Genomic DNA, 15,732 nt, shown 5'->3' on the forward strand with positions numbered 1-15,732 from the left:
GCAGGGTTGGGACCCAGACTTGGGACTTAAGGGACCCCCTGGGTCCACTGGGAGTGGGAGTTTGGGCTCAGTCTACAGAGGGAGGATGAGATGCCCCAGGTTGGGTGGTGGCGCGCGCTCTCAAACAGGGAGTCTGAAGCCACCAGCCTGAGGACGGCCTGCCAGGCTCGGTGGGAGCAGGAGCCACCCCATCATGGTAAGGAGACATCGACTCCGGGCAGCCCATGCAGGACAGACTGAGGCCCAAGTGAGATATGGAAGTGAAAGGTTTCTGGGATCCTCCAGTGTGGCAGAGAAGGGCCAGAGGCATTTTAAATCACAGGACCATGCTCATGGCTGATGACCCGAGTCCAAAAGGAAGTCGGATCCCTATTCTGACACAGCCACCTCCAGTGGCTCTGGAGACCGGGCAGGGGCAGGGGGAGGATAAGCATGCAAGTCAGTCAGACCGGTGAGTGCTAAGGCCCTGCAGGGGCCTGGGCTGGGGGGAGGGAGGCGTGCAGGGCAGAGGATCCTGGACCCTGAGGGGAGGTGGGAGAGGGGCCGCGCCAGATCACTGAGGCCACACTGGTCTGGGCCACTGTCCCACTGGGATGTGGGAGGGTTCAGAGCAGGGAAGGACCCAGTCTCCTTCTCAGAAGATCCCTGTGGCCGCTTGGTGGGGGATGGACTGTGGGGATGGAGCAGGGGGCGGGGAAGGAGGCTAGTGAAATGATCCAGGGAGACAGGAGGGCCTGGACTATGGAGCCACAGTGGACAGATTCTGGGTTGTGGGAAGAATTAGCCGTAGAAGCGAGCACTGGATGGCACACATACCCTCTCCTCGCTCATGCCCCAAGTCTGTCCCCAACCCTGCCAATGAGGGCCCGCTGCCATTCCAGTGACAGGAAAGAGCTGGTAGAGCAAGGGGCTCCCACGCTCAGAGCCACCTGGGCACCGCTGGACTGGGGGAAAGGAGCTCTGGTTCTTAGTCTGGGGCCCAGCCCCCTGCCCAGCTGGGGCTATAACCATGGGCCTTCATTGCCCCACTGGTCAAAAGAGTTGACAGCCCTCTCAGGGTTGGTGCAAAGCTTGTACATGAGACCATAAGGAAACAAGCCTCGAGAATATCAGGCAGGCGCCTGATCAGGGAGACGACAGGGGCCTGTGTGTGGGAGCCCCAGGCAGGCATATCTGCCCTTCCCACTCGCCTGTGTTTGTGTTTCCTTTCCATCACCTGGGCCACCATGACTCACTGCAGGCGCCTTGGGTGAGTGAGTTAACTGGTTGGGGTTGGAGCCAGACCCTTAGGTAAGGCATTCCCTTCCTAGGCCTAGGTTTCCTCATCTGTAAGATGGACACACAAGGCCCTGCTTTGCTCACCTCACTGGGGAACCTGGGGTGGTGCAGGGCCGAGGAGGTGAGCACTGCACTGGCGTGAGGGCAAACGGTACAGCCTTTGTGCTGGGACCAGGCCTGCTGCACATCAGTCCCGGGTCAGCCAGCCGTGAGCAGGGCTTGAAATGTTCAACTTGTCTACACGGACAAGCCTAGTGGACCGCCCCACTTCTTGAGGGGAACTGCAGGCCTGAGAGAGCTTGGAACAGAGGGCAGGTGGGGTCATGAGAAAGGCCTGGCTGGGCCCAGGTCTCTGGGTGACCTCATGGGGACTCTGGTGGTGCAAGGAGGCTCACACAGGGGAGGTCGCAGAGGCAGGATACCCAGCCTCTGGGTACCCAGAGTTGTACCCCAACTCCAGCAAGCTCAACCGCCCACAAGTAGGTAGAGAGTGGAAATGCTGGGCCCTGCAGGGAAGGATTGGGAGCAGGGGCAGAGTCTGCTGAGGTTAAGCAGCACAGGCTTCCTGAGGCCGTGGCTTTTCCGAAGCTGGAGATAATTTCAGGAGGGTGGGGTGTGGAATAAGGAAGTGTGTGGAGGCAGGGGTGCTGTGTCTGGGGCACTGAGGAGGAAGCAGGAGGAGGTCAGGGTGAAGTGAGCTGGGGGTGGGGACAGAGAGGCAGAGCTGGTCCGGCTATGAATTGGGAATTCAGCAAATAGGTTTTATTTCACTTGACTACCACAGGTAATCAACTGGTTTTGAGGCCTGAGGATGGTTCGTCAAGTGCTGGGATTGACTAGTAATGCCTGCCTGGGAAGAATCACGGCTGAGCGGTGAGTCGTCCACACTCAGGCCGACCCTGTGGGCTGGTGTGTGCCCAGCAAAGCCACACTTTCAAATGAGTAGCCCCGGGAATCCACCCGGGGAGGCTGGCCGAGGGCCTGCAGTTGCTGCTAGGTGGGCAGCTGGGAGAGACAGGATGACATAGTCTAGTCTCCCTCTGAGGTTCCCATGCTCCCTTGTCCAGGGCAGGTGCTCAGAAAAGGAGCCCAAATGGGAAGAGAGGCTCCCCACCTCTGCCTTCTCCAGGCTCCCTGGGGAGTTCCCAGAGCTCTGCCCTGGCTTCCATCCTGCTGGCTTTCGTCCTCTGGTTCTCCCTGGTGTGAGCCACTCTCCACCCTGCTCCCCAGGGCCTCAACACCTGGGCCGGGTGGGAGGAGGCTGGATAGGCTGGCTCTGCAGTTGCAGAGCTGTCCCAGGCAGCAGCCTGTCTGTGCAACTCTCATCACCATCACCAGGGCCTGGCATTCCCCGCTGGGAGGCAGGCAGGGATAGACCCTTCCACTCCATCCAGAACCAGTCAGCCCAGAACACCCCAACCTGGGCCAGTAGGGAAGGGTGGGCCCAGGTGACTGTGGATTCCACCAGCCTGTAACAACCTCTCTGGGTTCTCTGTCTGTGGGCACCCCTCTTAACTGGGTGGCAAGTGCCCAGACATACTCTGTCTACATATCACAGAGAGTATGTGCACATGTGTATTGGACATTTCTGCACGAGGGTGCATTTCCACTCTCTACCTACTTGTGGGCGGTTGAGCTTGCTGGAGTTGGGGTACAACTCTGGGTACCCAGAGGCTGGGTATCCTGCCTCTGCGACCTCCCCTGTGTGAGCCTCCTTGCACCACCAGAGTCCCCATGAGGTCACCCAGAGACCTGGGCCCAGCCAGGCCTTTCTCATGACCCCACCTGCCCTCTGTTCCAAGCTCTCTCAGGCCTGCAGTTCCCCTCAAGAAGTGGGGCGGTCCACTAGGCTTGTCCGTGTAGACAAGTTGAACATTTCAAGCCCTGCTCACGGCTGGCTGACCCGGGACTGATGTGCAGCAGGCCTGGTCCCAGCACAAAGGCTGTACCGTTTGCCCTCACGCCAGTGCAGTGCTCACCTCCTCGGCCCTGCACCACCCCAGGTTCCCCAGTGAGGTGAGCAAAGCAGGGCCTTGTGTGTCCATCTTACAGATGAGGAAACCTAGGCCTAGGAAGGGAATGCCTTACCTAAGGGTCTGGCTCCAACCCCAACCAGTTATTGTATTTGTGTATTTTTTAAAAATTATTTTGTTTTTGGTCATGTCAGGTCTCAGTTGTGGCACATGGGCTGTGTAGTTGTGGCTCACAGGCTTAGTTGCTCCGAGGCATGTGGAATCTTAGTTCCCCCACCAGGGATCCAATCCTTGTCCCTGCACTGGATCACCAGGGATTTGTGTTCTGTGTCTTTCTGCACACACACATCTGTGCCTATGAGCATGTATGTGTGAACACATAGATCTGTGTGTTTGGGCCTGTATTATGTGTCCTTAAGAATGTGTGTGTGTGTGTGTATGTGCACACACACAGATGTGTACAGCCAGGAGTTCTATCCAGGACAGGAGAGTTGCCAGGCCTTTCACAGTCCACTCCTGGCCTGGCTTAGACACTACCTGTTCTGACTGCAACCCAGTCAGGCACCTCACCAAGGTATGTGGGAGAAGCCATCCCAAGGTTCAGGGGCAAGCAGAGAGACTCCTAGTCTGGGTCTTAGGCAGGGCTCTGGATGGCACATCTCCTCCAGCCTGTGGAGTGGTCCTGGGTAGAGACCAGCTCTGTCACCAGAGCAGGGACCCTGGACTGGAGTGCCCCACCCCTGCCTCTGCTCAGCTCTCACAGTGGGAAAAATCTGCCTTTGTGGAAGCAAGCAGGAGCTCACCCCAAATCTGTGCGAGGATATGAGGGCAAGGAATGGACAACCCTCCCCCGCTCCTGCCCAAGACATTGAAAACATGGTGGCTCATCTCTAAGAAATCCAGGGGCACCAGTGGGGAAAGAAAAATTTGCTTCCAAGATGCTTATTCTTGGTGACACAGTTCCTGGGTCACCATGACACATGGACATGGGGTGGGGGGCGGCTGGGGTGGTGCACACCAGTTCTATTCAGTTCACATCAGAGCTCCCGCTGTCACAACCAAGCTTTGCCCCCTGGGAAGTCTCTTCCTCCACCTTGTGGTTCTGGGGCTGAATGTGTGCAGACAGGACGGATGACTCCAAATGTGTCTGTTGAGTTCAGGCCTGGCAACTAAGGGATGAGGGATGAGACAGAGGTGGCAGGAGGAGGAGTGGACTTGGAGAAGGGAGCCAGGCCACTGGACATACAAAGGGAGAGTTTGGGGTTGGGGGGGTTGCTGTAACTATGACTGTGATAAAGTCCAGAGCAAAGACGGGGGCAGGGTCCTGGGATCACCTAGCCTAGAGAATCTAGAAGCTGGGATATTTTTCCAGAAGATGGACAAAGGGTGAGTGCAAAAAATGTCCAGGCTGAGGAAAGTGTGTGCAAAGGCCTGAGGCATGTGGGAGAGGGGTCTGTTCTGCAGACAACTCCATACCCCACCCACAGCTCCCCACTCACCGCCAGGGACCCACCCTGCCCTTCAGGGAGACCCTAGTGAGTGGGGCATCTCTTCTAGGGGCTGCAGGTGAGGAAGGATCTGAACCTGGAAGGGCGGGAAAGGCCACATTCCTGAAGAGGAGGAATGCCTTTGATCCCAAGGCCTGGCCCAGGCCACCCAGTCCCCTCTTCCAGGATCCCTGAGAGGCTCACAGTTGCAGAGCAAGGCCCTGGGCAGGGGCAGCTCTGACGTCTGCTGTCTGACCCTAAGCAAGTTCCTGTCAGGCTCTGAGCTGTGTATGTACATCAGAGGGTTCTGTGTCTGTCCACCGCCCCTTCCCCCAACACCCAGGGGCAGCCCTGCTGGGATCACTTTATGCATTGTGTCCAGCTGGTCAAGGCTGGAGGCAGGGCTTTCACTCAGGAACCAGGGCTTTGGGCTCCTCTCCAGCCAGGGTGACGGGGGCCCAGGACCATGCTGCATGTCGGATGGCCAGGCTAATTTTCTTCCACTCCTTTGCTTCCACTGTCACCGCCGCCGCCCGCCCCCCCCCCCGCCCCCGCAGATGCTGTCCCTTGTCCTCTACTACAGGAGGATGCCCCCACCCCCAGGGTCTTAGCAGTTCTACGCATCCTCACAGGCCTCTCCTCCAGGGTGGTTGTCCCTGAGAGGAGTCCAGAGTGGGAGGGAGAATAGGGAGCCATCACAAGCTAATTGTGGGAAGGTGGGGCTCTTTCCCTCTCCTGGGAGGGGCACAGAGTCCCCTCTCCATTGGGCCCCCACTAATGAGAACACTGCTGTAGTCCACACTCCAACAGGCCCCCAACAAGCCCACCAAGGAATGACTCATTGGTGAGGAGGTCCTCTCCCATGTGTGTCTGCTCAGACCTCTCTTTTTTATTACTTGGCTGCACAGCCCAGCATGTGGGATCTTAGTTCCCTGACAAAGGGGTGGCACCTGTGGCCCCTTCATTGGAAGCGCAGAGGAGTCAATCCCAGGACTCTCGTTTGAGTGCTGTCTCCATCCCTGCCGACCAGCACCTGGACTACCACCTCCTCAGGCTGACAGACTTGAGATGGACTGTTTGGGCACTGTTGGGCCCAGCACCCTCCCACATGGGGAGACCTGAGGCCCAGAGAGATGAGAACTATCACAATGTATCAGCGAGTAGCAGAGTGTGCATCTGAGCCCCTCAGGCTCTGCGAGCCCTTTCCACGCGTTCCAGATCCCCAGGCAAGAAGGCACTGCCCAGCAACCCTAGGACAAGTCTGCGTGAGAGGCCAGGGACCTGCTTTTCCTATCACCTCTCTGGGCCTAGAATCTCGGGTGATAAGACCATCTATGACTGCAATACTCTGGTCTTTCCGGAAATGTAACCGTGGAAGAGATCCCTGCTCCTCTGTGACACAGCCCTGCAGTTGGGATGAAACCTTCAGGTAGACTCTCCTCCGCGAGGACAAAAGAGCGTTAATGGGGAGGTGGGTAGCTGGGAATGCTGCAGGGCCGCTCCTCTACGTGGTCGGAAAGCTCAAATCCTGCTGGTTCCAGAGGCACGAACTCTGGCAAATCTCAGGCACTACCGCCGTTCATCTCTGACCCTAACTCTCTCCTGGATGTAGAGGCAGGGTGGTGGGGAGCCGCCCAGCCTTGGGCAGAGTGGGAGGGGGTAACCCCAAGGAGGTGGCCGCACTCCGCCGGGCAGGGAACGGACCGCACGGGCTGCAGCATCATTCAGGAACTCCCTCCCCGGCGCAGACAGCCTTGACTCCGTAGGGAAAGCGCGGCAGGCCCCGAGCACGCGCGCCGCTCTAGTGGAGCCGCTTTGTTCCAGGGCTACCTGCGGCTCCATTCACCTCCTCCGCCGAGCCAGCCGGCCTGCCACCCGCAGCCAGTGCCGCTGAGGCCCCGCCCAGCCCGCGCTGGGTGGAACTTTTGGCGGGCCCCGCCTTCCCTCTGCCCGCTCCTTAGGCTGCGATTGGCGCTCTGCGTGGTGCGTCCCGCCTGTCATTAAAGTTGATTCGTGAGTTAGGAAAGGTGGGAGGAGGAGAGCAGATTGCAGAGGGGGCCCCCTCCTTCCCACCCCGGGCCTGTGGAAAAGTCACGTGGCGCTTCACTCCGCGCCTGTCACCACTCCGCTTGTAAAGCTTTCTTAAAGGTCCCGCTGTCTCTTCCCAGGGCCGGTCCTTTTGGGGATTTCTACAACCTAACCCGCGGAGGGTGGCACGGCCCTGGGCCTTCCTACGAACTTCGCAGCTGCCTAGTTCTGCTTTCTCCCTCGGGCCTGCTGGAGTGAGATGACCCCTCAGGTCTCCAGACGCAGAGCCCTCTTTGGGACTGTGCAGCCGCCTGAAACGGTGACCGCCTAGGCGCCCTGGGAATGGCACGGAGAGGGTGTTCAGTTCCCGTTTGCTGAACTCGCTGGGAGTTGTTCATAAATTAGTGGAGTCGACAGGACTTCGGCTCAGCTAGATCGCCCCTTTTCTCTGCTCCATCCCCGGGAGATTGCGGGAATGTAGGGGAGAGGATCTCTGGAGCGGGAACCCCCGAGGACAGACAGCTCTTGAGACAGGCACAGAACTGGGAGCTCCGGGATAGGGACCCAGGAGTGTCTTGGTCGGGCCCCTGGGAGAGTTGTAGTGGGTTCTGGAGGCAGCGCTGAGGCCGAGCGAAGGCCAGGGGGCTGGTCTCCGGGCTTAGGGGACCGTTCGCGTGCTCGCATACCCCGTGGGGAGGGGCGGCGGAGCCGCGGCGCCTTTAAGCTCGGGAGCCGCGGCGCGGCCCCGCCCCCTCGAGGACGCCTAGGCGCGCGGCCGCCTGAGACGCTGTTTAATTGGGGCTGTCAGGCCGCGGCGCGCGCGGAGGGCCGGGCGGGACGGAGGCCGGGAGGCCGGGGCGGCGGGCGTGCAGCTCGGCGGGAGGCGGGCGCCCGGAGACGCGGCCGGGGCGCCGTCCCAGGGCAGGGCTGCCCGGCCCCGGCCCCGGGCCGCCCGCGCTCCCCATGAAAAACCAGCTCCGCGGCCCCCCAGCGCGGGCGCACATGTCGGCCTCGGGGGCGTCGGCGGCTGGGGACACCGGGGCGGGGTCGGAGCCCGGTGCGGGGTCTGGATCTGGCGCCGGCACCGGGGCAGGCGCGGCGGCGGGCGCAGGGGCCATGCCCTGCAAGAGCGCCGAGTGGCTGCAGGAGGAGCTGGAGGCGCGCGGCGGCGCGTCCCTGCTGCTGCTCGACTGCCGGCCGCACGAGCTCTTCGAGTCGTCACACATCGAGACGGCTATCAACCTGGCCATCCCGGGCCTCATGCTGCGCCGCCTCCGCAAAGGCAACCTGCCCATCCGCTCCATCATCCCCAACCACGCCGACAAGGAGCGTTTCGCTACGCGCTGCAAGGCGGCCACCGTGCTGCTCTACGACGAGGCCACGGCCGAATGGCAGCCAGAGCCCGGCGCTCCCGCCTCGGTGCTTGGCCTTCTCCTGCAAAAGCTGCGCGACGACGGCTGCCAGGCCTACTACCTCCAAGGTAAGGGCGGCTGCAAGACCCAGTCTGGAATTGGGGCTCTCCCGTGGCTCCCGGATGCCCCCGACGGAGGCGGCTTTCTCTCCCCGTGCCCGGCCTGTCCAGCCGGCGCCACGTCTCCCCCGCCTGCATCCTCCCCTCCAGGGCTCCAGCCCAAGCTGTGCGGGTGTAGGCTGGTACAGTGGCCCCCTCTACACCCCTTTCCGGGCATGATCTGAGTGGGCTGAACAAACTTTTCCGCACTTGGGCTTTCTTTTTTCCCCATTGTTGGGGCCATGGTAGATCCCAGGTTTCCCTGGAGCCCAGCAAAGGAGGGAGGGTCCCCTCCTGGGCACCAATTCAGCTCCTCCAGTCTGGAATGGGTGTCCCTGGAAGGCCAGGGTTAGGACAGGAGCCTTTAATCACCACCCTCGCCCCTGCCAGGGCAGAGGGAGAGTTTGGGTTGGGGGACCCCGGGCATCCCCCTGTGGGGTTTATCATGGGGGAATCACCGCCTCTTGGAAGCGCTTGGGGCAGGGCTGTAAGGAGTGTCGCTTGCCCCAGCTCTGGTTTTCCGAGACCCCCAAGTCCCGTAGCCAGCCACTCCAGAGGTGGTGGAAGGGGGAGGCAGCCCTGGGAGGCGAGTGACTGCAGCCGGTGTTTCCAATTAACATTCCAAAATGGCCTCTTGCTGGCAGCAGGGCGGGCAGACGGGAGGGGAGGGGAGGCCTGCGGCACCCTCGGGCGCAGGGCCCATGCTTAGCTGTAGCGCACTCCCCATTTCTTGTCCCTGTAAAGCCCCCAGCAGCCTCCCCTTCTGTGGGTCCAAGGCCAGAGTGGGGGTACGTTGAGTTCTAAGGTGGGTTATGGAGAAGAGGAGCTAGGACCCCTTTTATGAACTTGCTCCTGCTGGGGGACAGAACCAGCCGATACCTTCACTACCCTCCCTGGCAGTGGTGGGGAGTGGGGGCAAGCGCCGGATTCCCAGTTGAGGGCCCAGGCCCTCTGCCTCGAGCTGACCCAGATGCAGCTCTGGCCTGTGATCTCTTCTGTAAGAGGGTTTGCAAACCCAGCGGTATTGGCCTGAGATGGGGTTGTTTGCTTTCCTTTACTGCTTAGCAATTACTGAGCACCCATGGGTGCCTGGTACAGGGGAGCTGTGGAAGAGACATGGGCTGGACTCTGTCCTCACGTGCCCTAAAGTCAATGGTGTGGCTGGGGCCCTGAAGCCCTGTGGGTTAGGGTATGGTGCTCAGGCATGTTCCTTTACCACCTGGGGTCTCAGTTTTCCCCATCTGTAGAGTGGGCCACAGGACAGATGAGGAGAAAGCCGGAGAGAGGGTACACATGTAAATACTTAGCACTGCCTGTGTTGTCCATTGGTGGTGGTGTGGTCCTTGCTGTGAGGAGCCCTGTTTGGGGATGCCGGGCCAGTGGTACTGTCAGCCTCACACGGGCCCTGTCCACCCCCCGGGGCCACAGGTGGTTTCAACAAGTTCCAGACAGAGTACTCGGAGCACTGCGAGACCAACGTGGACAGCTCGTCCTCGCCGAGCGGCTCGCCCCCCGCCTCGGTGCTGGGCCTGGGGGGTCTGCGCATCAGCTCTGACTGCTCGGATGGGGAGTCCGACCGAGAGCTGCCCAGCAGTGCCACCGAGTCAGACGGCAGCCCCGTGCCGTCCAGCCAGCCGGCCTTCCCTGTTCAGATCTTGCCCTACCTCTACCTCGGCTGCGCCAAGGACTCCACCAACCTGGATGTGCTCGGCAAGTACGGCATCAAGTATATCCTCAACGTCACGCCCAACCTGCCCAACGCCTTTGAGCATGGGGGCGAGTTCACCTACAAACAGATCCCCATCTCTGACCACTGGAGCCAGAACCTCTCCCAGTTCTTCCCCGAGGCCATCAGCTTCATTGGTAAGAGCTCCTGTGCCGGGGCAGGGGGCAGGCGTGCGTGTCGGGATGTGTGGGGCTCTGGGTGTCACCGCGCCTAGCTTGGCTACCTGTGGGCCTGTCAAGGCTTGTGTGGAGCCCTGCATGTGCCAGCCTGTGCCAATGGGTGTACCGGGGCCCACTGTGCGTCACCACTGTGAGGCCCTCAGGGCCGAGCGGTCCCCTGATCCCTGGACTCTCCACAGCTGCTGGAGCAGCGTGGACTCTGCTGTGCTGTTTGGGGCTCAGCACGCTCAAACGTCCCAGCTCTCAGACCTCCCACGGGTCTCACTGGCCCTGCATCACACCTCAGCGCATGTTTCTTGAGGACAGGCTGTCACAGGGCCTCTTTGGGCTCAGGGGGCTGAAGGGTAGTCTGGAGCCAGAGGCCTACCCCAACCTGGCAGCTCTTGGGACGTGCTGACCCAAAGAGCCTCGGGGTGGCCTCGGCTGTTCCCGGCAGCCTGTGGGGCCGGCTTGGTATCCAGGCGGTGAGGGGAGGCAGGGGAAGGCCTCCCCCAGAGCAGTGTGCTCTGCCATCTGGCTCGGCGCCCTCTGAGCCCCTGCATCCGCAGCCTGGCTGACTCGGGCTCCTTATCTCTGACCTCCCTGCCCGCTTCCTCCTTGGCCAGCTGGAAGCTATCAGTCGGCAGGTCACCGTCCCTGGCTCAGCCATCCCCGGGATTCAGGAAGGGGATACGGGATGAGGGGGTGAATGTAAACCCTGGGCTCTGTGAGGCTGGTGACCAGGGTTCTGCCCAGCCTCCGGGCAGCGTTTTCCCACTGGCAGCTGTGTCCAGTGGAGGGCGTTTTGGTGTCAGCTGGGCCGGGCTCGCTTTAATAACAGGAAGTGGGAGGCTTCCCCGCCTCATCCGCTTACTGGGAACCAAAACTAGGTGCCTGGCTGGGAGGAAGGAAGGAAGCTGGGGCGGGGGAGGGGTTGTGTCAGGGGCTATCCGGAGCTTCCCCACTCTGCCCCGAGGACGTGCCCAAGAGGGTATGGGTGCCACCTCAGCACTCATGGTCTCCCCAGTGAGGTGTGGGGTGAAGGGGGGGTGACCCAAGACTTTCCAGGGCTGAGCCTGATTTGTAGGTGCTTTTATCTCCCTTGGAGGCCCCTTTACATTAGGGGAAGGGGACAGAACAGGATATAGAGGTGGGGGGAACTGTGCTCCCTGTTTGACAAGAGAAGGAAATGAGGCTCAAAGATCCCATAGGACTTGGGGTGAGGGGGTTGTGGGGGCAGAGAGGGGATGAAGCACCAGTCTCCCTAAGACCCAGCCCCACCCTTTAAAGAGCTAAAAATAAAGCCAGCAGGAAGTGGTTTTACTTGGGATCACCTGGGTTTGGGTTTGGGGACCAGGCTTCCCCATTATCTTGATGTATTACCACCACTGGAGGCTTTTCTCTACCAACCCCCTTATCCTGCCCCCAATTTCAAGGTCAGACAACGTGTTCCACGTGAATCTGTGGCATGTGTCTTTTTCCCTGCTGGTCTTGCCCCCAGTCGGTCCCCGAGTCTGGATTAAGCACCTACTGCATGTTCAGCCCTGGGAATCCTCGAATGGGGTTGGGAAAAGGGAAGTCCTGCCAGGCCCGAGACTGTGTGCGCCCCCGAGGAGCAGTCTGCGAACCTCTGCTTCTCCTGCAGGAGTGGGCTTGGCTCCTGGGGCTCAGGCGGGAACCCCAAGGGCCCCAGGGCTGCCTCTGTCTCATTCATCTGTGTCCGCAGCACAGCCATGGCACAGGGATGCAGCCGCCCTCACATCCGGGGGTGAGAGAGCATAGGACTGAGCTGGTCAGCGGCTCAGCCAGCATGTGAGCTCCAACCGCGTATCAGGAGCCTGGCCTCACGCTGGGGAGGGTTCGGGGGAGAGTTGATGGAACTTGAGTGGCCGTGCTGGGAGGTGTCACTGGCTGGGCCCAGTCCAGAGCTGAGCGCTGCCCTCTGGTCCCTTGTGGAAGGGCCTCCATGATGCCCACAGCCCAAGGAGGCTCTCAGGGCGCCCCTGGAGCTGCCCCAGGAGGTGGGCTAGCAGGGGTGAGTGCTGCGTGTGAGGAGGAACCCTTGTGTGGCCCTGTCACTGCGTGTGTCTGCCTGTCTCGTTTATAAGAGAACCTTGGTAGCCATGCTGCAGATGACCTGAGAGGACGCAGGTGGCTCCTCGGCACGTCACGTGCAGCACACAGTTCCAGCGGCGGGAAGACTGGCTGCAGGCACAGGGCTCACGGAGCCCTGGCTTGGCTCCGACCTCTAAGGGCCCTGTGAGTAAGCCTGTCCGTCCGACAGAGCAGAGACTGGGGTGCAGGCGTGGCCGCTGGAGCTGTGGCAGAGCCCCCCACAGGCATGCCCTTGGCCTTGACCCCCAGTTGCCATCCCACCCGCCTGGGACTTCACCAAGTCCCTCAGGAGAGTCGGGCGGCACCAGTCCCTTGCCGGGTCCCGCCCTGTGCCCGACCCGCGGGAGCTCCCTGGCGGGAGCACCACCCTGACCCACGCCCGTGTGTTGCAGACGAGGCCCGCTCCAAGAAGTGCGGGGTCCTGGTGCATTGCCTGGCAGGCATCAGCCGCTCGGTGACCGTCACAGTGGCCTACCTGATGCAGAAGATGAACCTGTCGCTCAACGACGCCTACGACTTTGTCAAGAGGAAAAAGTCCAACATCTCACCCAACTTCAACTTCATGGGGCAGCTGCTGGACTTCGAGCGGACGCTGGGGCTGAGCAGCCCGTGTGACAACCACGCCCCCAGCGAGCAGCTCTACTTCTCCACACCTGCCAACCACAACCTGTTCCCACTCAACACGCTCGAGTCCACGTGAGGCCGGGGGCACGGGGCGGCAGGCCAGCCCCGCCGGGAGGGCCCAGGCCTGCTGCCTCTGGCCTGAGGAACCCAGACATCACCTGTGCCCAGAGGTGAGCTCCCCTTGGCATCCCATAGCCAGGCCTCCGCCGGCAGGACTCTCCGGAGGGGCCCGAGGCGATCAGACACACAGCTCTGGGAGTCCCTCGGGGCCTCTCCTTGTCCCAGGACACTCCTTTCTGCTGATGGCTCAGCCAGTTTGGCTGTTTTTTTAAAAGACTCATCCACGGACCTGAGTTTACTTTTTACTTTTGGCAGGTAAACCCAAGCTCCCTGGAGCAGAGAGAATGTTGAAGCTCTGCTTGATTGTTCTTTTTTTGTAATGAAAAGTGTTATTTTCAGGCTACATGCAACAGTGGATTGTATAAACCAGTATTTCATCCCTTTCTTGATCCAGTGAGAGAGAGAGAGAGAGGTGTTACCAGTTTGTTTTTTCTTCCTATTTCAAAAGCAATTCTTGAGTTTTTGTTTCTGTTTTAATGGAAAAGACAAACCCCACGTTGATCTTGACCAAATGCATTTTGCACATGTGTGAAGCCTCCATTTCTGCAGCGGCCCTTAAAGGGGGTGGCTCGCTGCTCCCAGCAGGGGTCTCCCAGGCCTGCCTGCATCTCCCACCTAGGCCGAGCCCAACCTGGCGCTGCATTCGCCTGTGATGACCGTTGTGAGTGGTGGGCTGAACAGGTGACCTCTGCCTTCTCTGCCTACCCACTTGCCCTCTGGTGGTCCCTGCATACCACCCCAGGCAGGAGAGGAGGCCACAGGGGACTGCCAAGCAGTAGCATTAATCCTCTGGGCTCAGCCCTGAGGAGGGCCCCAGGCCCTTTTTATATGTACCCGCTACTTCTGTCTCTCTCTCTGTTTGTAGCTGAGGGTGCAGGCCCAGTGGCTGGGGAAGCTTAGGTGGAGGGCGCAGCCCTGCCTCCCAGGGCTCCTCCCTCACCCTGGCTGTTGCTTGGGTTCCAGCTGCCACTCCCAGCCCCTCGACCCGTGGAAGCCGGCCCTGTGCGCATCTTGCCCATGCCTTGTATTAAGAAACTCACATCCATTTCAATCCCGGGGGGTGGGGGGGGGTGGGGCAGCAAGGGCAGACAGGGAAAGGTGTGTGAGGCTGTCCACACCGCCACCCAACCCCGGTGTCCACAGAACAAAGCCACGGAGTCCATCATCCTCCTCCAGTCCTGTTCCTTCTCCAAAACTCCATTTTCCCAGGTGGTGGAACTGCGTGGGGGCCCAGGGAGGGCCGGGGTCCCTGAGCGAGTCAGCATGCGGCGTGTGAGTGAGGCCACGGAAACTCTGCCCCAATGCATCTTACCTCACAGGGCTGGTCTTCAGGGATTCTTCAAGGCAGCAGATGAAAATCTTGCCACAGTTGAGAAATTGACAAGAAGCTTCCATGCTGTGTACATGGTTCTCTTTCTCTCTCTTTTTTACCTTTGAAAAGAAAAACCCAGAAAAATGCATCAGATTTGTGTAAATGAGGGTATGCCAACAGGGGTGGCCAGTTTTGCTTTATGATCTTATGAAGGAAAATTTGTGACCCTACACACACACACACACGTATATATATATATATATATATATATATATATATATATATATATATATCCCGAACCAGCAACGGGACTTTGTTTATATTGCAAATAAATATTATTTTTTCTTTAAAATGAGTGGTGTCTCATAAGGGCCAGGGCAATGAGGAGAAGCACTGTGGCCATATCTGGGGGCCTGCAGGGCACTTACTGGGACTGGTCAGAGGTGCCCAAAGCTGGGAGGAGCAGCTGGGGTGTGGGTCGGCGGGGACACTGTGGCTTTGGTCCCCGGGGTGACAGGAGAGCGAGGCGTGGAGACGTTCCGTGCACCAGGGTCACACGGCAGAGCCCCTGCTTGCCTAGACACACCCAGCGCTGCCCGCTTGGACGCCGCCCAGCCGCCCCAGGTCCTGACCTGCCCCTGCGGCCCTGGCCCTTCCTCTTGCTGTCTCGGGGGCGGGACATGGCTGTGCATCTGTCAACCTCACTCTCCCCGCCACCGTCCCTAGGATGCCTGCGGGACCTGATGCTGGGTAGTGAGTGGGCCAGCCCCGCGGGAGCCACGGCATCCATTACTGTGCGGTGGGGCCAACACACCCCGATGCCCAGGGCATTCCCGTTCGGGCACAGTGAGCCCCGCACCTTCATTTCCTGGTCTTGACCTGGGCCTCTGGGGGGCCTGGTCCATGCCTGGCTTCCCCAGGGCAGCTGAGCGGCAGCCCTCCAGGCGGGCCCCTCTGGAGGCTTCAGACTCAACCCTCGGGCGAGCAGGGAACACCAGAGGGGCCTGGAGGGGTTGGAAGGCCACGGCCCGAGGAGCAAGGCCCCCAGTGGGCCCACAGCCCCAAGTCAGGGACAGGGAACTGGGAGCCCCACCCGCAGGGGCTCCACCTCTGACCGAGTTGGCCCCAGTCAGGAACTTGAGGATCTGGGGTGCTGACTCCGTCTCCCCGTCTCTGCTGCCCCCCTGGTGTTATCCCTTCTGCTGTGACCAGCACTGGCCCGGCTCCAGGTGGCAGGTAGGTGGGCATGGCAGGAAGAGCGTGATTCAGCCCCTTCCTTAGGACTCCCCACTCCGGGGCCGTCTAGGCTCCCTCCTGTGTCCCACCCCATCTCACCAGAAGTTACATCCAGCAGTCCAGTCACCGCCCCACTCATCGTCTGGTGAGGGCTGCGTGGGCTCG

The 15,732-nt window shown here is 60.5% G+C and overlaps 1 protein-coding gene across 1 annotated transcript; it reads left to right on the forward strand.

Moving 5' to 3' along the window:
• The first annotated feature begins 6,887 nt into the window (after positions 1-6,887).
• Positions 6,888-14,683, forward strand: DUSP7 (dual specificity phosphatase 7). The gene is made up of 3 exons (XM_043885385.1): positions 6,888-8,246; positions 9,705-10,139; positions 12,668-14,683. Exons 1-3 carry the CDS (start codon positions 7,730-7,732, stop codon positions 12,973-12,975), a joined length of 1,260 nt encoding a protein of 419 aa, XP_043741320.1. The 5' UTR covers positions 6,888-7,729; the 3' UTR covers positions 12,976-14,683.
• Positions 14,684-15,732: the final 1,049 nt, after the last annotated feature.

The sequence above is a fragment of the Cervus elaphus genome, chromosome 24, assembly GCF_910594005.1.
Source record: "Cervus elaphus chromosome 24, mCerEla1.1, whole genome shotgun sequence".
Lineage (NCBI taxonomy): Eukaryota > Metazoa > Chordata > Mammalia > Artiodactyla > Cervidae > Cervus > Cervus elaphus.